This window comes from Strix aluco, chromosome 17 (genome assembly GCF_031877795.1).
Source record: "Strix aluco isolate bStrAlu1 chromosome 17, bStrAlu1.hap1, whole genome shotgun sequence".
NCBI classification, from domain to species: domain Eukaryota; kingdom Metazoa; phylum Chordata; class Aves; order Strigiformes; family Strigidae; genus Strix; species Strix aluco.
The window spans coordinates 6,945,725-6,970,732 of NC_133947.1; the positions used below are offsets into that span (position 1 = coordinate 6,945,725).

Sequence of the window (25,008 nt, forward strand, 5' to 3'; positions counted from 1 at the left end):
CCATGGCAACCAACGGGCTGGGGGCGTGGCTACAGCGAGCGGCTCCATCTGGCCGGTGCCGGAGGGGCGCGGAACGTACCACTGCGCGCGGCGGGAGGAGCCGCCGCCTCTCCTGCACCCGGCCCCGCTGCAGCGGAGCAGGGTTCCCCTTTTTTTTTCTTTTTTGTGAGGAAACCCCGCCCCAGGACACCCACTTTGGGGGATTTATGGCCAAATGAGGCGCTCCCGGGTTGGGCCGCGGGCTGCTTCCCGCTGAGGCGGCGCCTCTCGCCCTTCCCCGGGCAGTTGAGGCGGGAGGGGGCGATGGCAAGTGACAAACACTCGGTAGTTCCAGGAGTGAGTTTAATACAAAACGTACAAAGCCAACGTGAAATGCAGTTACTGCATTTAACTGTGCAAACAGTAATATTTACAAATATCAACGTTTAAATAACGGTATAAAACATGGTGACTGCCAAAGTAAAAATAAAACAGGAAGATGAGGGAGGTGGTGTTTCCTCAGCCACAGGCGCGTGGGCACTGGTGCAGTGCAGGTCAGCTGTAACTACTCAAACCTAATTGTCCATTTTCAGGGCAAAGACACAGGTACAGCGCTGCCAAGAAAGGCTAGACTTTGAAATTTCATATAAAAACTTTAAAATAAATTAATTAGAAAAAATACAAGTAACACAGGCGTACAAACAATACACCTGTGTGGTTACAGGGCCTTCATTTGTTGTATTTCAGGTCCAGCAAATCTGGGGATAAAGTTAACGAGCTACCCAGACCCAGGGCGGTAAGGGCCTGAGCAGCCTCACGGCGCTGGTGCTCTGGGGGCCCAGCAAGAAATAAGGTCACCTTTCCAGTTGGTAGGAAGAGCTTGTCCAAAGCCTCTGCGTATTTAGTGACTAAAATAAATTCTGTTTCAGTTGGAGCAATGCTCTGAACAGCTTCAGGCTGCGACAGAGGACGACCGAGGTGTGCTTCTCGCAGATTTTCAGAGCCAGGACTCCTCCAAGTCAGTTTTCCTCTGTGCTCAGGTACCAGCCGGAGCATTTCCCATTAACATCTAAGGCTACATGTAGTACCTGCCAGATTTTGTCTCATAATACATTCATCACATTTCTAAATTAAAACAAAAAATTAGCTTTGCAGCTGTTTAAAAAAAAAAGGTAATTGCAAATTTTGAGTAAAGTCCTCAGGAAACAATTGACGATGGGATATCATAAGTTACAGCACACTGTGCAGCAAAATTTAAAGAGAAACTTTACATACCTGAATAGAAAAAAAAAATTTCTCTGACCTTTATAGAAATTAAAGAATAAGAAATCAGCCAGATAATAAAATAATTTTGCTCTAATACACAGCAAACATTCCTGCCCAGCTACTAAGATGACATTTCCAGGCAGGATCTGAACAATGGAGAAGAAAGTACTGATTTAATTCTACAAATCCTCTTCCACATCTGCTGTTGTGGGGATCTTCACCTGCTAAAAGTGCCCCAGCACTCAGGGAACTGCCCAGTTCTTAGAGGTGACTGCAAGTTGGTGTCACCGAGCTGCTTCTACCCCCCCTTGGCTGCCATGTGCCAAAGGAGCAACAATGGAGAATTTGTAAAAACAGCAAAGTGTCTTTCATTCCATCATTGCTCTAAACTGCTGTGTGTACTTAGACAGCTCCTCAGTTTGATCCTGAAGTTCCCTCATAGCATTTGCATTTGGATATTGTATTGCAGCATTTTTTGTGGCGAGAGCCAGATTCTTCAAGAGGCTGCAAAACCGGCTGCTGCTGTGGAGAATGTCATTCCGAGCATCTCTTTCTTGAGTTTCCTGGCAGAGGGAATCCACTAACTTTTGTCCCACCATAATGATCAATTTGCTGTGGGATATGAAGACTTCGGGTGGCTGGTTATTGCTCAGACTATTAGTAAATACACCAATTGCCTTGTGAAGTGCACTGAAACACAGCTTACAGTGTTCTGGGAGAGTGATTTTCTTTGCAGAGTCCTGCTTGCTTTGAATTACAGTCTTTTTTGCAGATGGCAAAACCTGGAAAAAGGTTAAAAAAAAATCAGACTCAGGTTGGTGGCACACTGATTGTCTCTTTATTTACTCTACCCTCTATTCTTCACATGTTTCTTCACTTACAGGGAGTTTTGTTAGTTAATAGCCTCCAAATTGCCCCAGCCCATGATTCTTTTACAATAATTTCTCTTTCCATAAATAATGGACTTCAAAGTGGTATTTTCTCCTGATTGCCTTTTTTCCCTAAACAAATGTCACTAAACACAATTTCAATAATGGATAGCATGCAAAGTGCTGTAGCTAAACATGAATCCTTTATAGAGTCTGGACTTCAAGCTTTCAGATAGTACAGAACATTCAGACTTGATCTTTAATAGTGCTGACTTCATGAGGATTATGAATGATTAAAACTACAATAACAAAAGAATCAATCCTTATACTACTGCCTGACAATATATTTTGAAATACTAACTCTCACAGCCTTATCCCACATGATACACAAAGGCAAGCAAATAAATAGTACTACTTTAAACTAGAGTGGTTCAGGAAAATAATTGTTTTGCACGGGTTTTCAGCAGTAATTCTAAGAACTAGTTCTGCAAAAATGAACTATGAGAGAACAAATAGATCCCTATGTACAGATATGTGTGTCCAAATGCAAATTATTTTGAATTTTAGCAAGCACAGAAATCAGGGACTAGAAGTCCTCATAAGTAATAGTTTTCAAAATCAGAAATACCTTTGGTTTTGAATCTGTACTCTTCTTTGCTACTTCTTTCCCTGAAATGATTTTCTGTGCCTGTTACAAATCAAAATGAAAGCAAAGTTGAAATGGTTTACATAAAATATTGAAATATAAATGTGTTTTTCTGTTATTTCAGGAGAAAACAACTCCTTGCCATGCAGCCTTCATGTTACAGACAACAATGGTACATTTATGAGAAGCAACTGTAGGTTTTTTCCTACTAAAAATTTATTGCCTGATCCTACAAGATCTAAGACTGAAACCAACATCAACAAAACAAAACATTTTCTAAATTTTAAGGACAAGCCAGCATTTCTTTGTGAAACCAAGAAAGTTATATTCTTAGTAGACCTTCAGTAATTCTAAGGAGAATGATTCTAACAAACATCCAAAATTATTCTAACAGATTTGATAATTCACAGTAAGAGTTTAATTTGTTAAATGAAAATTTTCTATGAAAGCATGCTTTCCAATACACCTCAAATTAGAAAGTTAACATTTCTTGTATAGTTGTGTCAGAGTCAAACAAACAGTACTGGCAAGAAGAGAACTAATAGTCAAAAGAAAAGAAACAAATTGCTAACCACCAGCTAAAAGCTGCCTCTCAAATTAATTTAAATGGGCAAGCTAAAGTTTTTTTCTCAGTGCTGGCTGGCTGGGTAAATTCTCAAATGCCAGTTCTTTTTATTACTTAAAATTACTGATCATTCTACATGTGCCACCTAGCACTCTAACAAGATCCTGAATTCACATGAAGTCTGGAATTTGCCACTAGTGCAAAGGTAAAATAGTGCCAACAGCTTAACATCTGCAAATGATCAAGAATATAGATAGTAAAATCCAGTTATACTGACCTGTAGCTGAACATAATCACAGTCCTCAGTGACATTTTCTTTTGGTTTTTCAGAAGAGACCTGAGTTTGGTTGTGTTTATCAGGACTATTTCTTTGAAGTGAATCTATTTCTGTTCTTCTTGGCACTGTGATTTGTTTTGCCATTTTGTGTTCTGGATTCGCTTTTGATTGCTTCATTTCTTGTTCCTTCTCATTCTTTTTGAAGAGAAGCTTTCCATTGGCAATTATGATGGATACAAACCTCTTGATATCATCCGGAATCGTGCGGGCTACCATAACAAAGCGATCAAGATCATCTGGGTTGTTCTGAGGTTTCCTGAGGACCAAAGCCTCTAGTGACCAGTTGCAGCTGTTTAGAGCTTCTCTTGTTTCTGTCAAAATTTTGAATGAGTTCATAAGGATTTCTAGCTGTTTTTTAATTCTGGTCTGAAGGTTGTTATCAGTGAGGTAAGAGGCATTTACCTTTATGGCTTGAGCAAAGGCCAAGAATTCTCCCAGTGATACTTTTATATGATCAACTGCTCTACGGATTTCTTCAATGCTTTTCTCTAGGTGTTCTTGTAATCTCCATTTACTACTCACAAAGATCATTAAACTTGCAACTGAGCTGGATACACTGTGCTGCAATCTAGTCAGTGTCTCTATTGCTACATCAAGGTCCAGTTTAATTTCTTTGACAGGCTCTTCTGATGATGACAAAGAAAAAGACTCAGCAGAAGAGTCTGAGGATGTGGAGAGCGTGCTGCTATCCACACTAGAAACAGATAATCTGTCTTGTTCTAATTTTAATCTTGAGAGCTCTGGAGGAGCACTGTATGCTTGGTCTCCAGAAATATCGCTGGCTTTTTCCATCTCTTTCTTGGACTGCACAGCGGTGGGCAAACCTTTTGGAATATCATAAACATTCTCTTCAGAGATCTGAGTCTCAGTCTTTGGCGTCAGGAGACTAGGGGGTACATCACAGCTACCATTTTGTGGCAAAAGGAGCATGTCCCGTGAGGATGGAACATCATAAAGATGGATATCTGGAAATGTTAATTTCCGTTGTGTTGGTGGAATATCATATAATTGTGGATTTACAACTTTGGCTTCAGTATTTGTGGTTAGCGCCTTGTATCTGGCTGGTGGTATATCGTACAGCACCTGGTTCTCCACGGAATGGCCAGAAGGGTTTTGTTTTAATCCTGTTTTTTCAGGTGATACTGGAATATCATAAATCCATTCTGACTTTCGAGGATTTGGCAAGGTATTGTAATGGTCCCAGCACTTTTTCCAAGATGCATTTTCTGAAACATCAGTTTCTCTTTTGGGAGGGACATCATATAACTGCAACAGAGCACACAGGATTTATAAACTGGGGCTTTAAACAAGAAAGGAAAAATAAAACTGAATTCTCAGAGCATGTAAATGTATGCAACTCCAGTAATGTCAATGGAACTGCACCACAAAAAGGCTAGCCTGTATTTTTTATTTTCTTTCTAAAATGCACAAGCTGCACATATGAAGGTTAAAATATTTTGAGCACAGGTGATTAAATCATACAGCAATGTCCCCAGCCAATGAGATCTGTAGGCTCTCTCTGGCTCCTTTGGGGTGGGAAACTCATAGTTTTCTGGAATGGCTACAAGAAAAGTGAAATGCCAGTTTATTAGTAGCCAATGTTAAGCACTCAGTTTTACAGAATGAAGGAGGTAAGATTTTATTAGCCTCTGCAGAAGAAAACATTTGATTTTGCATTATCCCCACCCCCATTCATATGCATACCCTGACAAAAAAATAAATCACCAACAGACACCACAGACTATTCTCAAATAACTGCAATGAGTTTAAATTTTAACTTGATACAGGTTTGCTAAGATGGATGCAAGTCTTGCCCAATGTCTTAAAAATATGCGTATGTACAGCTGAAGTCTAAGCTGGAAAATGTGAAGGCAGGACCACTTCTTGTGTAAGAAAATCCAGACTAATACCAATAGGCACTTTCTGCAGCATCTGGATGCCTTACAAGCATGAGGCACAAGCATGAGGGAGTCCAAGGAACTACAGGAGTGTGCAGCAACAAGAAACAACTGAAGTTACTGCTGTGTAACAAAAATTTTAGAAAGAACCGGCCAGGTCAGCTTCCCCATTTGCAGAAAATATGTGTGAGAAGGAGAGCCCAGACAAGGGTGTTTCAGACCAAAGCCAGAATTTTCTAAACTGCCCATGAACAAAGAATTCTAAGAAAATTTGATTTTGGAAGCAACGATAAACCCTGTCTCTGAAAGGAAATCTGTTCCCAGGCTGTTGCAGCTGGTTGGTACAATTGCTAACAGGCATGACGATGTTGGGAATACCAGCTTCAGTCAGCAATTGCTCATCTGCCAGCACCCCAGTTCTGGGTAGCACCAGTCTTACTGTCACTGCTGAACAGGCTCTGTGCAAGACTGGCTGCTCCAGTCGTGAGGCAGCGGTGAACCTACAGCACTTCTCTTTAAATCCACAAAACCAGGAAGCCTCAGATTTCCTGTGCTGGGACGGTCTGCCCTGAGATCCAGCACCTCAGTCCTGGGCCAGTGTGATAAGGAGTCTGTCAAAATTCTCTTGGATCCTAAAACCATTCAGGAAACCTGAAATATTTGGCACTCAACTAATAAAGAGTTTCCATCAAGGCATTTTCTTTGTTGTGAAATTTCAGATCAACCCCTTCTTCAAGGATGGTACTTGTCAAACAGTGGGGAAGAGATGGAAAGCCTGACCCCCCCAAAGCCAGGTGTGCTTCACTCCCAGAAAGGTAGCAGGAGAGTGCTCGATGGAGTGGGGACAGTTAGTTTCTATCTGCTTAAATATTACAAAGGGTCATTCAAGAATGTAGGGTATTGAGTTTGCTTTTCACACTGTCATAAAAAGGAGTTCAGGCAAGAGATCTTGTTGCCTGCAGTCTAAAAAGCAAATGCAAACGCAGTGGTAGCCCTAGTCCTAGTCGGTACCCTAACTATCCAGGAGACAGGTTGTATTTGTCTCTTTAATATGAAGGACAAAGTACTGCGCTGAAGATGTGCTGGTCTTATCCCCGTGATCACCTTGAGGGAGGTTCAGCACACATGCCCAACATCATAGCAATGAGAGATTATTCTCTTGTATTCAACAAATCTTACTTACGTTGCCCACTGGTGAGGCTTTCTGGATAACAGCTCCCGCTTTTTCTGAGCTGGATGGGATGTTGTAAAGCTGCTTCTGCTCTTCCTGGAAACACTCGGGGGATCTGACCAGCACAGAGCCCTTTCGCGCAGTGGGCGGAGTGGCACCACTCTGGTCAAAGGGGAAAAAAAAAAACAGGTTGACTTCAATCCTTTTTAGACCCCACTGAAGACTTCGGTGGAATCAAAGGCTTTCAGGTCACAGACTGCGTAGCTCCTAGTTTGGACAGCGTGGGTCAAACAGCCTGCTGAGAGCTGCTGGAGTGCCTGTCCGCAGCACTGCACGGGGGGGCACTAGGCAACCGCATCTACACGCCTGGCTTTGGTCCGAGCAGGGATCACCCCCTTGGACAAAGTGGGTAACACAAAGACGCTTGTGGATAACTTGGTAATAAATGAATTAGAGCGGGCTCAGCCATGCACTGTCAGGTGCTGCCAGGGAGTGTAAGGTGCACAGGGAGGCTCCGTGGACGTGCTCCAGTCCCACACACACCTTCATGTGTTAGGTGATGGGCTGGGGCCTGGCATCTGTCCCATCCTGGTGACCTGCACAGGCTGCAGTGAGACGTAGAGGAAACGTGGTGACATTCGCTCTCCCCAGGGCAGCAAGAGCAAGATCGTGCAACAGGACACTTCAGCGGGAAATGCAGTCAACATGTTGCCCTTACCCTGAGTGCATCATGGCTACATGATCTAATCCCTTGCCTTTTGTTGCCCAGGACATTTAGTTTCTTTTTGTACGTGCATTAGTGACTCTTCTGTAAACATCTTGAAACCTTCCTGATAGAATGACACAGAGACAAAGCACATTTCCTGATCGATAAACCAAGGCAGAGTGGTTGACACTCTGATACCGAGAATTCATCTGTGCCCTGGAAGTCAGTAATGGTAAAACTGAAAGTGTTTATTAGAAACGTACCAAATTTTAGACATGCTTCTCTAAATGTCTAAAAAATTCAAAAGAGAAGTGCTTTAGGTTTTGAACTTCCCTAAAAATATACGATTTTCTGCCAAGTTTTACAAAAATCAAAGAGGGAAACAATAGAATTTACCTTAAAGTCTATTTTAAGGTCCTACAGGGTCCTGGCTGCAGAGGGGGGACCATGGCAGGACTCACCTGTGTGAGCAAGGACTCCCGGCGCTGTGTGGAAGGGACATCATACACCTCGCTCCTGATATTTGGGACTGAAGCTCGGCATGCTCTTGGGAGAGTAAGCAGGTACTTAGAGGGGGAGAAAAACCAATAATGAGAAACGTGCAGTGAGCAGTAAGCTCAGGACATCTTTGAAAACTCAATTAGTTGAATAGGTCACCACTGGAGTAATCACTTTCAAGTGATTAAAAACCTTTCAGCTTTTCACTGATGGTGAGAGACCAGAACTAACCTTACAAGAAGGCATGGTACTTTTTCCCTATAATTCTCCTTTGCCTGCGTTTCTGCTTTATTTCAGATAAGATAAGAATTGGCACATACAAATCAAAGATGATTCGCCTTACTAACCAAGGGAGGGAAAAGATTTGGAGAAAATCCAGCTTCAGTTATCACTTAAATCTTTAGACTACCCAAAAGCAGAACCACTAAAAAATGAAGGTGGGGGAATTTCTACTTCTCCAGTCTCACAGAGCCATATTTAGTGGGAGTAAGAGCAGCAAAAAGGTACAGGCTAAGGTACGTTATTCTGTAGCTATGGTATTATTCTGTACTGACTTATTTGGTAGGAATAAACATAATTACCCTGATGTCCTGTCCTGCTCTGTAAACAGAGAAGACCAACGTGGGAGTTACATTATTTAGGTCAATTACAGACTAATTCTCCTGTTTGCTTAAAACATAATTTTAAGAGCTATGACCAGATGTGTGGGACAATTAAGATGCCAAAATATGAATGTTGGGAGAGAACTTTTTTAAAAAAAATCAACCCTAAAACCATGGAGTTTTGTTCATTTAGCATGGGTTTAGCCTGTCTCTCTGCAGCTGGTTTATAAATGGAGTATTGTAAACTACTGGCCCACAGAAACACCACTGTATTACAGTAAATTACTTAGAATTGGAGATAGTGCGAGTGTTGTAGTGACTGAATTTAGGGGAAATATGGTAGAGGAACAAGACTCCTGATTTACACTGCTTGCTTTGTCTTTGTGAAAGATTTTAGCTCTCATCTGAAGAAAGGGAATGAGGAGTAGACACCAATCCCCTTACTACTCTGCGATATGAGCTATCTTGCTTGTAACGGAGGCAGAAAAGAAGGGACTTTCCTGAGCAGAAAGAGTAAAAAGTAAGGGGTATCAAGAAAGCCATCCTTAGCCCAGGTCTGTTTTCAGATGGACAAATCTTACTCAGTATACAGCAAAAAGTAGAGTCACTGAACATCATACCTTACTGTTTTTTAAAGTACTTTCAGTCACAGTAAAGCAAGAAGGTGCCCTGTGTATTAGGCAGAAGTGAGGAGGCTTTTCTATGGGGTGAAAGCACACAGGTTTTGAGGGATTTTGTTTTATTGCTTTCAATCAGCTCCCTCAAAGACTTACAGTGGCTTTACCCAGCTGCTCAGAGGACAGCTGAGTATGCCAGGATCTTTGCCAGTTGTCCCACAGGATCTACACAGGGCGGTCCGGAGCGCTGCGGTTCGTCCTGCACTCGCACAGGCTGTTCCCCCTGAGCCTCCCTGTGCATCTGCCTACGGGTTGTGACCACCGTGGTACAGCTGGTGCAGCAACAGCTGTGATGTTGTGCACAAGGCAGCTCAGGCAAATCTGAACTTTTAAATAATAGAAGCAGGCTAGGACTTTTTTTTTTTTCTTCTTCTTCTTCCCCCTTTCTCTGTTAGAGTAAACAAGGCTTAGGTATATAAACTCATGAAATAACAGAGACAGAAATAGCCAAGGAGCTCTTCTGTTGGGCCATTCATTCACATAAAGAATAACAGATGACATCGTCAGCCTGATTTGCTGGCACAGCATGGAAAATTTGTATCAATCTCATTCAATTTGCAAATGCCACCTTTAGGGTTAGGAATGTGGAGAAATCAGATCACAGCAAGTGCAAAAGGGTCTTTTGTAGCTATTACTCAGTTTGAGCTTGCAGTTATGCTAACTGTACACAAAGGCTGAATGTGCAGCTGCAGCACTGAAAATTCAGTCACCAGAGGTGGACCAAGTTTGTCTGTTTTCCAACACCCGTTTGCCACACAGAAGGAACCAGCACCTCAGTTTCCGTAGCTTGCCTTTCAACACAGTGAAAGGAAAGGTGGCCAACTGAGCCCCATAAATCTAATGGCCATTAAATCAGCCTAAGGGCTATATCGTTCAGGGCTGAATTTCTTTCCTTTTCCAATTAACATTTCTAACGTGATTTTCATTCACGGAATAAAGAGCCACCCAGGGCTGAAGAGCTCACAGGACTGAACAACAACTTGTACCTGAACTCCCTCTCCATCTGATCTATTTACCTTTTATTATAAAAGATTCCTCATTTATTTTATGCTGAAGAAAGCACAAGCTTTCTGATGTTAAGACACTTGATGCAACATTTAGTCAAATTAGATGTTCCACACACATGGTCCATTTGAACGCCCAATGCAAGGAGTGGGGAGAAAGAAGAAGCTAGGCCAGGCAGCTGCAATAAAACCCTTGGCAATCTTGGTTTACAACTCCCCTCAGTAACTGGGGGAACTGGTGGCTGCTCTCATCCCTTACACCCTGGTCACTTCTCAGCAGCAGCAAAAACAGGCTGGGAGAGAAATTGATTCAGGCCACCCATCCAAGTCCTGTGCCCTCCAGCATGTCTACAGTATGTGCTGCTACTTTGTGCAAGTGCAGTGACAACCTTGAGTAGCAGAAGAGAGAGGCAGCAGCACTCTGAGCTTGTTGAGGTGCTGGAAATAGTAGAAACTAAACCAAAGGCAGCAATCACACAACAAAGGGTGTTTATGTGGTGTTGTTTTTTTTTTTTTTTTAATTACAAACCATCTTCCTGTGCAGACGGGTGCAAAGACCCCACATGTGCCCAGAGGACTCTGGATAGACACATGCTGTAGACCATCAGAGGAGAAAATTCTGTGTCTTATTTTAACTTTAGGGTAGGTTTGTAAATAATTTCTAGATTCTTCTAAACAAATGGTGTATTCTTTACTTCCTGCCCTATTTTACAGCTGCTATAAACTGTCAAAAGAAGTGAGGGACTACAGAATATAGAGACTCATCTGTTGCCCAGAGCAGCATTTCTCACATGCTATAAACTGTAGTAGAATTGATGGGAGTTTCCTAAACACCATTTATTTGAATGGCTTTGCTGCAAATTCCACTGAAACGCTCAGGCCAATAGCCTTTATTATTTTCTCACTTCCAATGATTGTTTTAATAACAAAATTTGTTACTTTTACAGCTGCTTATATTCTTACCTGGTTTGTTGAGCTTTGGGTCCTTTCACTGAGCAGCTGTGCAGCCAAGGCTGGTACCTGATATACTCCTTGGGCAGACAGGGTAGAGACCCTGGCTGGAGATTTAACCCACCCCTCCATCTTCTCATAGGTAGATGACAAGACAGTAGACTTGGGGACAGAAGGAACCTGGTAGATGTTTTGTTGGGCCACTGGCGACTCTGTGGAGTCACCCCGGGTGGAAGGAGGCAGCAGGACAGCCTGAGAGGCGGTGAGGAGCTGGAGGCGGTTAGCGGGGGCCAGGCCCTGCCTGCCGTGGAGGGAGCATTTCCACCAGCCCTCACTGCCAATGACGTTTTGGTCCAGAACCGTCAGGATGTCTCCTTTGCGGAAGGCCAGCTCATCTGAGCACTCCGCTTTGTTGTCGTACAGTGCCTTTGCCAAGGTATTCTGCAGAGAGGAAAAACACCGGTGTTGCACTGTTACACAAACGAAAGTGGTACCTGGTTTCCAGTTTGGTGTTTATTTCCACCATAATTTCAATTTAATTCAAGTACACCTGTTCTCAAACATTTCTCAGAGCATCGGTTTCAGAGAGTTAAATGTTTGTAGCCTGTCTCTGCTATGTTCAGTGCGGTAAAGAAACAGATAATAACAGTACTACAATGTATTTCTTCACCACCTTTTCCCCCCAAGGCTCTTGAAGAGCGCTACTAATATTCATTACTTAGACTTATTACTTATGAACATCACTATATGAAAAATAGGTGTTTTTCCCATTGGCATTCTGTGAATTCTTTGTCAGAAGCTGCAGAGAAAATGCATCAACCATCCAAAAAAATCAAACTCATGTCTTCCCGCCTGCTACCCAATTTATCAGAGAACTTCAAATGTACATGAAAAAGGCTAATTATTTCTTACTGGAAAAAAAACCAAACACCCAACCTTGTTTATTTTCCTCTAAACATTTTCTTGTCTCAGAGCCTTATAAAGACAGACCTCTCAGTAACATAAGGGAGTTAGTAAGTGTCCAGTGTAACACCAGCGGCAGAAATACTGCTGAAGAGCAGCAGTGGGCTGCAGTACTTGTGAAGACTCAGACTCCAGCTAGCTGTGTCCATGTCCACCCCAGACTGGAGAGTTGGATCTTACTGATTCGGAGAATCCCAGGCTAATGATCTATGTGACACATTAGCTCAGGAAAAAAACTGATTATGCACACATTGACACCAAACAAATAGCTCCCCTGGCTGGTAAGTCTTCATAGCAGGTCTGTGCATTTGTGAGCTTATCTTCAGGTAAGCATACCTGAAACAGTGTCTGTGTTTCTTCTCTCCATCACCTGTATCTGAATACTTCTGTCTCCAGTATATCTTTCAGCATCTTCACGGAGTGCTCTTATTGTAATTTTTTTTTTTTGACAGAAAACCAAGGAAGAACAGAGCAAACTACTTTCCCAAGATCACAGAAAATCTGTGAGATAGCAAATATTCATATTTGCCAGCTTCTTCACTACAGGGCAACCCTACCTGTCTCAGCTGAAGTCTATAAATTTCTGGCAATCGTGTGTAGGTCACTGCATTTCATTTTTTGCATATTCCTTTTGGGTATTTGCTTACTCATTACAAGATGACAGTTAAAAAGAATGAAAAGTAGGAGCAGCAGGTAGCTTTATTCACCCGAGGCATTTGTGCAAAAGGTAGAGAGCTGTGGTCATAGTATTTTTCAGTACAAGATACCATTTGCTTTCAGCTTTAAAATAAGACTGACTGCTTCCCAGTCAGTGGGACACTGACTCTGTTTCAGTACTAGTTTCTTATCAGAAAGTGCAAGTAATGTCCAAAGAGATAGTACCCAAATAGGAAACATGATGCCTTGTATTTCTGTCCAAGGCATTTGCTATAAAGCAACAGCTGGCTTGAAGTTGCAGCAGAAGAAAACCAATTTGTCAGCTCAGCTGATGAAAATGGCCTGTTGTTAGGGTGGCCACGAACAATGGCCTTTTTATGATACACCGGCTTGTCCATCAGCAGCTGCCAGAGATGGACAACAGTCCCATTTACCTCATGTCCTAGTCTGGTTAAAACAGTCTTCTTGCCCTTCTTGCCTTGAACGTGGGAGTTCGCTTTCTATTTGGACAATGCCAAATGCTCTGAGCCACCTGTGTTGAAGTCAGGCCTCCAGGAATCCCACCACAGAGTACAGCCTGGGGTGGGCTTGGGCTTCACATGTGTTGCAATTTAAAAAAAAAAAAAAAAGTAGAGGAAACCCTAATTTTCCTATTATTCATCAGCAACACTTCTAGATCTGGCTTAACATTTGATCCCATGTTGCCAGATGCTGTACAGACACACTGAAGGACAGACCCTCTTCTTCAGACCTGAAGAGGATGGGCAGAGGAACACTCCCCCTTTTGCAAACAGGCAACTGAAATGTGAAGAGCCTTATCCACGCACACTCAGGAAATCAGTGGCAGAGCCAGGAAGCTTGAACTCAGGAACTGAGCCCCTGTCTAGTGCATTAGACAAGACTGTCCTTCCTAGTTGCACCAACACGAGTAAGAGGAAAATTTGGTTCACTGTGTGGTTTTAAAAGGCATCTAAATGTCAACATTCCCCCAGCTAAGTCTTTCTTGGGGAAACTAGACACATTGTTGGGCCTAATTTTTTAATCAACCAATGTATGAAACTACACAAATCTATTTTTAAATCTCATTTGTTTTGGAGTAAATACACTGATTTTCACTAGGTTAGAATTTGGCCTGTACACATCAGTGAGGATTTCTACAAATCCTAACTGTAGGGTACAAACTACGTTATGCAGAGTGAGGAGATACTCTTCCTATTCACAACATTCAAACATGACTGCAGCAGGTATTTGCAGGAGAAATAATTCCAACTATTCTCTCATCTCTTTGCCTAGACATTGCTAGGTCTGCTTTGCTGCAAAACAAGTGAAGCGAGAGAACAGCCAAGTCAGAGAAAGCAACAGGGAGGTCTAAGCTCCTTCAACAGCCAAGCTATTCCACAGAAAGGTTGTCAAAACTCAACTGACCAACATTTAATTTGACAAAGTCAGATGTGTATATTCAGGGGCACCCACACTGAATAAAAAGTTAAAATTTAAACTCATACCATGGAAGTCCCAAACCTTTACAACTGAGGGGTCTCTTTGCTTGAATTGCAGCACACATTCCTTTGGTTTTGCCAAAAAAGCTGTGCAAACGTCCAAGGGCCAGTAGCCCACAGAGAGATACCAATTCAAAGCAGAACACTGTGGTTCAAATTTTGAAAGGTGGTCCCCGAATTATGGAGCTCAAATTAGGGCATGTGGGCTCACATCTATAGGTGATATGAATACCCAGGAACCTCTGAAATCATCTCAGTTGCAAGCCAAGCAGAGGATTAAAAAAGAAAAAAAAAAAAAAAATCATAGGACACTTGGAAACCTGACCTAGCTAGAACAAATCTGTTCATAGATCATCCAATATCCCATCCACAGGGCTGGAATTTAAAAATTTAAGACCTTAAATAGAGAAGTGATGGAGACAGGCCCCAACCTCCAGACTATAGAACATGAATGAATTGGAAGGTTGTCAGACTCTGCAAGTCAGCAGAGCTCTCAAACAGGAGAGGGAAAAAAAGAAAAAAGAAAAGGTTCTTCCATGTAAGGCAGTGCTAAATTAAATTTCAAGTTTCAGGACACACAGCCAATGCTATGGGGTTGGAGAGCAAATCTTTTCCATCCACTCGGTTCCAGTATTGCATAAGTGCACAGCAACATAATTCAAATTTTTCAATATTTTCTTTCAAGAGTTCCAGCCCATCACTGACATAATAGACCAGCCACTGGTACAGATACAATTCCAGGTGACAGTGAAAGGCATTAGTGATCTAGATGGCTAGCAGCCCTTGGTAACACTTCTTAATGCATTTTAAAAAGGATATAGAAACTTAGGAAGGTATTTTAATTAAGATTTCTCATCCTTTTGACTTGGAACTTGTCTCTGAAGGAATTTATAAAAGGTAGAAACATGTGTAACACAGAGTATATTAGTAATTTGTAACTAGCAAGCAAACTACAGGAAGGTCCCAGGCAAAACTTTCAAGGACAGCCTCTTGTTGCAGTGCAGTATGAGGATGGGGAAAAAAAAATATATCCAAACCACCAAGACAAAACAAGACATCCCTACCAACACCTTCCCTGAACAGACTCTTCTGTGTATTTGCAGTTCCCACAGTCTGGTAGAAAGCCACAGCAATACATTGAAAAAAACCAATACAAGCAGCACCACACCACTGAAGTAACTGATTTCTGCTCAATTCTTATCTCCACAAAAACAGAGAAGGAATATTTTCACAAGGTGTAAAAACAAAAGGTCAAACAGGTCTGCCTTTAGATTTTACTCTGTGTTCTCCTTTGCTCCTCTATTTACAGGACTAGTGTCCCCTTTATTTCTTGTTTCCTTTCCAAGCATTCTGGTTGCTCACCCAGTCTCTCAGGACCTGGCTGCACCAGGGCTGGTGTGGAAGAGACTGAAGCATTTCTTTTTACAGTGTTATTACCACAGGAATGTAGGCAATACTGTTCATATAAGCTTCATTAATTTTTAGGAGTCCCAGCTGTGGATTCAACAAGCATTAGCCCAGGATGCTGACGCAGATGTTGAAGATCAGCCTAATACTGGTAAAACAAACAGTAACGAACTCTAAGCATAGCATGTGCTGATGTGTTTAGCTATTTTATAGGATATACATACAAGCAAGCATTGAACTAGCTAGCTTTGGTACTGGGAAGTGCTGTAGTTCTGGCAGAAAAGAACTTGCTATAGGGTAGCTGATTTTGTAGTGGAGTTTGAGGTGATACCGAACCCCACAGCGCTTGAAAAAACCTGCTGGAGCCACTGAGCTGGGTCAGTTATGAAAGCTAGATGAGTTATAGCCACGTTCCACTGAAATTAAACCCCTAGCAATACTTGTATGAGGAGGGTATGGGCCATGCTGAGTAAACCAGAGCACTGTGAGGTTGGGTAAGGAACCGCCACTCTCCCGTCTGTGCCCTTTTCCTTACTGGCATCCAGCCCATAGCCAGCTCCACAGCTCAGCATCCTACGGGCTCCATCTGCTCATGTTAAAAAACAGAATTACTGAGAAGCCACTGGATATCAAATCTCTTCCAATTTGCTTTCCAAAGAAATCTCTTTTTCTGAGACACTTTTAAGAGAACTCATCCCAGCCAAATGATTGTGATCCCAATAACAGTAGGAACAATTTTATAGACAAAAGTTGCAGGTTTATGGCAGGTGAGCGCCTGATCCAACAGCACAGATAGCTAAGGTCTACCAAGTCTCTCTCCAGTTACATGGAGTGAGGTTATTTGTAGTACAGGCTCTGGCTCATCTAACGTGGGGCCATTTGTCAGAAATTGGGCCCTATCTACACTTTCTAGGACATACGTAAAGAATCACTGTGGCAGCCCCTTTCTATCATGTAAGCAGAAGGAGCTCTGACCTGCCATTAGCTATAAACAAATACTGCATTCCCAGGATCACAGAGACCTTATGGGATGCTTAGCTAGGAGGAAGCTGTGCTTTGGGGCTAATGGGATCTGCATTTTTTCTTTATTACCAGAGAAGCGGAAACTGGCTGTCTAACACTATCATCCACAAAATGCCATCTAGGGCCAGCTGTGTACAGTTCTTTGTTATTTTATGCGATCTTGTTAATGTGTCCTTACAATAACCAACATGTAATAAGTACTAAAGCAACACAGATGAGATCAAAGTGTTTTTCCTTCTTTGACATTTGTTGCTCCTTCCCCACCAGCAGCCCTGAAAAAAAAAAAAATCTAAGACAAAGAACATCTTAAAAGCCAGTTCATAGCCCCATGAGAAAGCACCTCATCAGACAGCACTGTTGCTCGTCTCTCACTGAGCAGATTTTACCAAGACGATGACAGAGCACAGACCTAGAAAACAGAGGTTGCACCCTCTGCAGCCTCTTCCTGAGACACTATTCTTCCCCATACCTTGAGTCCCTGACCTCGTTACAGCAATGCAAGTTACTCACATATATTGAGCCAACCATACTGAATAGATTTACAGCACAAAACCTCTGGTAACACAGGTTCAGTTAACTTAGGTTTGAAGACAAGTTTATGTGTAGCTGGAAGTGTGTCTCCTTTTATTGGATTGTAGATCAGATGTTAAGATAGTAACTCTCCCTACAAATCAGACTTTTTACATCTTTATTGTTTTCATATCTTTATCCAGCAACGCTCCCACCATAAAGCCTAACAGCCCTTGGGAGTCTTTGGAATGAAAGCTGTTAACTCATGTTTATTAACGAAGAGAGGGAAAATTTTAATTAAGAGTCAGTAAAGCTGGTAATTACATAAAATTGTACAATTCTATAATATAAAATTCTATAACCTCAAAATGGCAGTACTCAGACTGACATCTGTGCTCTATATACACAATAAATATCTAAGGCAAAAAACCCCCCACTATTACTAAGATCTCCTGATCCCTCTCCTATCCCAGTGCTTATCCTCAGTCTATAGTACTATGCAACAGGAAAAAAACCCATCCTTATAAAATATATGGAAATGTTGCTAGAAAAATCCTTCATGTTATCAAGTGATAATTTGAGCATCTTGCCTCCAAGCCTGCCAAAATAATTTCTCTACCCTCCCTTCCCACTCAAGTTTGTGTTTGGAAATGTCAATTCACTACTACATACTATTTCACATGATACAGAGGTACTGTAGTACTTCACAGCATTTCAAATAAAAAACCCCAGTATTTTTTATCTTCTGTCTTAAATTTGCTTCTTAAAAAAACTATCTAAAAAGGTAGTTTTAATCATGGGAGTTTTTGTGGATGAAGATAAATATTTTTCAGCTGCATTTTGCACATTAGAAAATATCTGTAAGTACTATTACTGCAGGAAAATTGGACTTAAAATACTCGAGGAGAAGGAAAAGATACTACTAAATGCAGTGGGCTGTGTTTGCTGAAGTTATGCTCATGCATCAATGACACCCTCTGACATGTTTACGGAACTGTTCCCAGTTAATCTCTTCACCTCCCAACAAAGCTGAAGAAATAAACATTCTCTGTTGCCCCGTTAGCTGGGAAAATGCTTCTCAGAGGAGTCCCTTTTAAATAGCAGGCCAAGCTGAGCCAGTTTAAGTTTTGCTCAGTCAGTTAACAAGAGACAGAGTTCACATGGTCAACATACACAGAAGAAAGACTATCTTAAATACTCGGATCCTTCATCTACGTGCATGTGCCTTCCTTCTAGCCATGGGACTTGCACATCCCATTATGTGCAACCGTTTCTGTGACTTGCAGAAGGTCCTTCTATGGTATTTTTTGTTTTGTCTGCATATTTTGGAAAATCAGTGTTCTGGTTGTACAAAAATTTCACATCTTTTTGTACAAGCTTCAACAAGGAATGGATATCAGGACTCGCTTTTATTGCCTATTCAAAGTGTTAATTGGTTTTTGTAAGGTGGAACTGGGTGCTAATCATTCAGGTTTTAAACTCTGAATGGTCAAATCAGTTTTTCATAAAGAACAACCAGTTTTAAAACCAGGCAGAACCACTTAGATGGAAATTGTGCAGCTCCACATTAGACAGTGATGTAGGGGTGGGAATTACAAGCTGGTTCTGTTACTTTTCTCCACAAATGTGGTTAATCAAATCCTAGCTGTGTTAAAACCAGCAGAAACTCCCACTATTTTCAGTGCGATCAGGATTTCACTCCCATCCATAGCATTTTCACATGTGTGGCCCAAGTTAAAGGAAAAATAAACTACCATTTCCTGATATTTAAAGAAAATAGGTATTTCTGGGTTTTGGTTCCTCCTGCTAGCCAAAGTTTTTTTCCCCATATACACCAAATTACTTTTTTGGCTTTTCTAAACCTTTTAGCATCTTTGCTGTATTTTACTACAACACTTATTTCCAAACATGGATTTAAAGACGTGGAAAGCTGCGGCGACTACAAGCTTTCTCCTTCTGCCTCCTAAGCAATAGACGCTTCACAGAGAGTCGGGAGAGCTGGGTCCTTGCTCTCCTTCCCCTGCCTGCCCAGGGAACAGGCAAGAAATTCCCAGGACAGGTTGTCAGGAGCAGATTGGTTCACTTGCAGTGACTGCTGTATATTCTTGCTCCTGGGTGCACAAACATGGCAGGATGTGGCCCCTGCATCCCATCTGACCTGTGGCCCAGCTTCTGGAATTCCCTGGACGTGGCAAGGTGACAGCACCGCAGAGGTTGGGGGTGGGTGTGCTCTGGTTCAGCAGCAACGCCACAACTCCCAAGCTTCCCTCCAGCTCTCTCATTGCCGTTACCCGTCCCAAAACACTAATTCTTTTTCAAGACCGCTCTTTTGGACCAAGTTGCGTTTATCTGAAATTTTAATATTCCTTTGGGAAGAGGAGCGGATGGTGCTTCACCCGCCCTGATCACTAGCGAGCATCACGACTCCCGAGCAGCAGCTGCCCCTTCCCTGCCATCAATCCAGGGACATGGGACCACGCAGACCCGGCCCCGAGTCCCAGCTGCCAGACATCAGCTGTAACGCCAGGCTGACAGATTCAATTCGTGCCACAGCCAAAGAAATTCTGCTTAGCACAAAGCAAGCTAATGCTATGTGTCTGTACGCAGAAGTCTGGGCAAAAACATTAACATATGACTATAAAATTTATTTGATCCATCCACTTACTCCCCCGCTCCTCCCAGAGGAAAGCCGTATTTCCTAAAAATGAACACTGCCACCACTCCTTTCCTCCTCTGAGCTTCAGTTCTCTTTGTAAAGACCTCCAGGACGTGGTCAATCATCATCCTAGAGCGCACAGGCTTTCACAGACTCATACTGAAATTACTGACGTTTTCTTCATCAGAGAGTGACTCAAGTTGTTAAACATTTCCATTACCCGTTTTCTAGTAATTAGTGCAAAAAACATCATCTTTTTTGAGATAATGTACAGCTCAAGTGTTAATCATTTAAGCTCCTTATTTCCAAGAAAATATGGGGTAAGAGATATCCTAACAGCCAGCCAGGGTCAATTGTGGTTAACTCTTTTAATAAAGCATATTATTGCCTAATATGCATAGTACAAAACCACGCTACTGTTCTTGATAGAGCATTTTTTTCAGTTTAACTCAGATTATATTTTTAAAATTAAGACCATGTGCTCTGTTAATAATGTACAAATAAAATCAACAGCATGCTCTGAAAAAGGGACCCTGGCAGATACAGATTTTACACTACATACGTTTCCTCTACACACGGAGTAGGTAAAGCCATTAAATTAACTGCAACAGAAATAAGATGATCTAGTACTTACATTGACCTTCATTTTGTTGTCACCTATTTATTTCCCTGTTACTCCATCACCTGAGGAGCAGGATGTGATCTCCCCCAGCCCTTTCTCTCCAAGCCCAGATCAGTAGATGAGGCAGGAGCACTGGAGAGTCTGGCTAGAAGCCTGAAGAGCAAACGCCCAGCCTCCTTCCACCTCCTGCTCCCTTTACTGGGAGCCCCAGAGCAGAGCAGCTATTGGGAACGAAGGGAGCTAATTACATAGCAAAATTATCTCCAGGGTGCAATTGGCCTGCAGCTGCTGATGCTAATGAGGGCCTGGTGGAGGACAGACAGATGTCCCTCCTGCAGACACCCCCGGGGAAATGCCTGTTCTGCTTTGCAACTGCCTCTTCTTAACAGGAAAACGCAGGGCAGTGGGGCAGAGCCAGAAAGCGAGGATTGTATTTTGAAGTGCATTTTCCACCTTTTGTGGCACCATTTTTTTACTCCTTTTTTTTTGTACTTAAAAGTGGTTTGTTATTCTTTGAAATTTTCATGTTCAGGTCTCTAGAAACAGATCTCCTTTGTAGTTGTAGTAATCCCTGCAAAATAATCTCGCTTCAGAGGCAGAAAACCTGAGGAGGAAAGCTAAACATTAACTCAGCTGAAGGATTTTGTTTCTTTGATTATTTAAAAAAAAACTTTACTATTATTAAATAATAGCATTATTTAAAATTGTTTGTAGTTGCTATTTACTCAGCAACAGCTCTGCCCAGGTTATGCTTAAGCAAATGCACAGGTTTTACCGCTTTGTACTTGTGAATATCTTGGGGTTTGCAAACTTGTGCTGGTTTTGCCTCTGTACAACACTGCCTTTTCTCTGGCAAGTGTCTTTTCCTTCCTCTTTCCATGGTAGCTTTAAGGCAAAATTAGACACTCACTCCCAAACCCACAATCATGTAACTAGAAAAGCAATCTTGAAGATAAAATGCTGAATTGAAAATGCTTTCTCAACAAAATCTACACCTCTGGGGTGGGACTAGGAGCAGACAAGCAGCTAATGCAGTTGTTCAAATGGGAAAGAACTCCTGGCACCAAGCAGCTCCTTTGAATGCCTTCGGGGTTTTTCTCTCTCTCTCTTTTTTTTTTTTTTTTTTAATATTACAACCAGCAGTTTTACTAGTTTGAACACTCCACACAGATGATAAAGATCAGCCATTCACTTGCTACCCTGGAATTTTTCAGGTGCTACCAGCATTTGAAATGATCCAGAAATACAAGCAACAAAGCCACAACTTGCAGCCACAAAACTACTTTCAAATACAATTAAATGTTCTCTTAAATTAATCCCAGACAGGATGCCTGCCACGCCGGGGTAGGGACACCCTTCGCAGACCCTGGGTGTCCCACGCCAGGGCAGGGACAGAGACTTGGAAGAAAATGGGCAATAATCACGAAGCAGCAGCAGCAGCCAGAGAGCTTTTCCCCCAGCCCCAACCTCCTGTGCCATCATCACCTCCTTGAAGGTACTGGGGTGGACTGAGTGTACCCTGCACGAAAATAAGACAAGTTGAGACTAGGAAGGGGGAGAAAGGGTGTTTACTTAAGTGCTTGCTTCATTGTTTATGGTTTATTCTTTCTCAATCACCCAAATCCCTGATTAGAAGTTTGTGTTAACTGGCAATAAATTAAATGAGGTGAAAATTCCCTGGGTCTTTTGCCCATGACAGAACTAAAGTTTTAAGATTTCCCCAGGAAAGCTGGGCATCGAGTCCACTTCCACCTGACTGCATCCCTGAGAATAGCCCCAAATTTATTGTTTGAGGCCCAGGAAAATGAGGACTTCATCGTTCTCTCCAGTAATTCCTCTTGGCTATTTAAGTAACTCCTTGCTCAATATATTAGCTCTGGCAAATCCTATTTTGAAACATGTATTTGCTCCCCGGTGTTTGAGATGGCAACTGGGGGGTGACAGCAGGCAGCCTAGAGCCACAGGACTGTGGGTGCACACATCCCTGGGGTGCAGAGATGGTTACAGAAACAAATCTCTCATTGTTCTTCATGCACTTGTTTGTGGACAAGATGGGAATATATGAACTGGGCATTTTGGAAGGACAGACAAACTTCAGATCAACTTAATGTCTGTTTAAAAAATGCTCCTATTTTTCCTTTGGCAACAGCACAGAAAATGTTGTCAAACAGTATGAGAACTATTTCCCAAGCACAGCCCGTCATGCTAACTGTGTTTTAAATTGCACCAAGAGGTGCAATGTTTCCTGTGCAGACTGTGTCGCAGGTGTATATGCAACAAGGAAGAAGTAACATCTTTTCTCAGGCTGTGCTCATATTCTGAATTCATTTTCAGAAACAGTTTTCCTTGTGAAGGTGGAATAGTTGGGGCACAGTGATAACTGCAAAGCGTTACCTGTCACAGTAAAGCTACCGATGGTTGGCACATGGTGCTTCAAGAAGTCCAGACAGTAGAAAAACCACATCCTTACTGTTTGCATATATAGTATAACACTCAACTATTATAATAAACAGTAATGCTAGGGTAGTAGGAACCTTATGAACAGTTCATAAATTATGCAAATGTATGTAATAAATTTATATAATAAATTTGACTTTCAGTTGTTACTGAGCTGAATTTGACTGGGTGCTGTGGCTGTGTCTAAAGATCTCACAGCAGAACAGGAAATCAGCTTGCTGCCATTACATTTACTTAGCCATTGGCAACCCATTTAACAAAACTGAAAATATCATACCTGGGAATAGAAAATATCTTCTCTTTATGGAAATTAAAAATGTCTTGCATCAATTGCTGATGACTGAACATGAAAATAGTCTCTTATCTTTATATGCCTCCATGGAAAATTTTGAGTGCAAAAGAATGACTCATGGAACTTGTACTAAGGTTCCCCCCCACACACTATATTTTGTATCAAATTTCCTGGAGGCAGTTTATTTACAGTAAACACTGAGATCATAATCCAGGATGAAAATAATAATCCCATTACACTGCTTATTAGACTTGCAGACAGTAGGACAATCAAGGCACTGACTCTGAACCAAGACTTCAGCATTCTCTAACCTGTATAGCTGTAGCAGGTTTTTTTATCTATGTATATATATAAAATTATACTAGATGCAATATGAATACACAAATAAATGTAAAAAACCTTATAAACTAGGTCCAGTCTTTCAAAAGAAACAAATATAGTACTTCAAAAGTTCTTCTGTTTTACATGTAACATAGGGAAATTATCTGTCATGCAACGGGTCACCTAGACTGTCAGTGAAAGTCTTTGACAATACAACCATGTGTAATGTTACTACAGGATAGCAGTGAGACGGGTGGAACCTTGAAATTATATATTTATTATTTCACAAATGTGTTTATTCACAGGTATTTGCTATCTGGGGATCCTGCTTTATTCAGAGTCCTCCCAAAGAGGACATTTCTTCCAGCTAATAGTTTTGTCACAACAAAAAGCGCAGGGAGACATTAGGTACATGAGCATTGAGACGGGAACACCAAGCATTTGCAACATCACCAATTTAAACCATCATGCTGAATTTAAACATCAAACCCTATGCTAGGACACTTTTTTTCTTAATTGTTTATATGCTATACTCAAAAAACCACACATACCTTGGCAGTTCTGTTGATTCTTATGTTTTTATCCATTGTTGTCATTCTCCAGCAGCGTCACTTTGAGCAATACAGATAATTATGGCAGGATGAAGAGACTTCAGCTTTGCACAGCCACGGTGTGTTAGTAACTATGTCTCAAGAAAGCACATCGACAGCTCTACCCCGAAAAGCATTTAGGAGTTTGTAGAAAAGATTCTCATGAAAGATAATTTCTGTGACAACAGGTGAGATTAAAAAGGACGGAATGAAAAACTGAAAAACCCTATTGGTGTCTGAAAGTGAGGAGAAAAAAGTCTGTCTGCAAGTGGAATTTTCCTTGATCTCTCTGTCACCAGCTTGTCGCAATTAACCGCAGTCAGAAGTCTCACCCTTCTGTTTTGCTACATGTTCCTGTATTTCCTCTTTTAGAAATGTAACGAATACAAGAATACTACGTACCACAAGGGGCTGCACAGTGCTTGATAGAAATAAGACTGCCACAATCATATCCATTCAGGATTACGAAGCCAACATTTTTCATGCCTTTCAAAGTCTCAACTTTTAAGGCACCAATATAACTTTTTGTTAAAAAGGGGCTTTGCGAAAACCTGATGTATTATCATCCATACCTGGGGGTGAATGCTGTGTGGAAGGTGACTTCTGGCTGCACCAAGGCTTAAACATGTACACAAGGAGATGCGTGGGCTGTCCAGCAATATCCTGTGCAGTGAGTAGAGCAGTTGTACTCAGCGTGTTTGAAGGGTCCCTTACAGCCACGCGGAGAACTTCCTAACCTGAACTACAATTATCTTAACCACTTTTCCTTTACTATACTTCAGTTTTTCCTGGGATTCAGTCTCACGGGGCATCTCTGGCGGAAACACAGCTTCTGTGTCCAG

The 25,008-nt window shown here is 41.8% G+C and overlaps 1 protein-coding gene across 4 annotated transcripts; it reads right to left on the reverse strand.

The window, feature by feature from the left end:
* Nucleotides 1-328: 328 nt before the first annotated feature.
* Nucleotides 329-24,530, reverse strand: CASS4 (Cas scaffold protein family member 4). Of its 4 annotated transcripts, none has more exons than XM_074843342.1 (7): nt 24,128-24,530; nt 11,182-11,610; nt 7,899-8,003; nt 6,744-6,893; nt 3,603-4,928; nt 2,743-2,802; nt 329-2,027 (listed from the first exon to the last, which is right to left on the reverse strand). In XM_074843342.1, exons 1-7 carry the CDS (start codon nt 24,170-24,172, stop codon nt 1,614-1,616), a joined length of 2,529 nt encoding a protein of 842 aa, XP_074699443.1. In that variant the 5' UTR covers nt 24,173-24,530; the 3' UTR covers nt 329-1,613. The 4 variants fall into 4 exon arrangements, with proteins under 4 accessions (XP_074699443.1, XP_074699444.1, XP_074699446.1 ...); XM_074843343.1 differs by lacking the exon at nt 24,128-24,530 and adding an exon at nt 20,519-20,680; XM_074843345.1 differs by lacking the exon at nt 2,743-2,802 and having other exon boundaries at nt 24,128-24,529.
* Nucleotides 24,531-25,008: the final 478 nt, after the last annotated feature.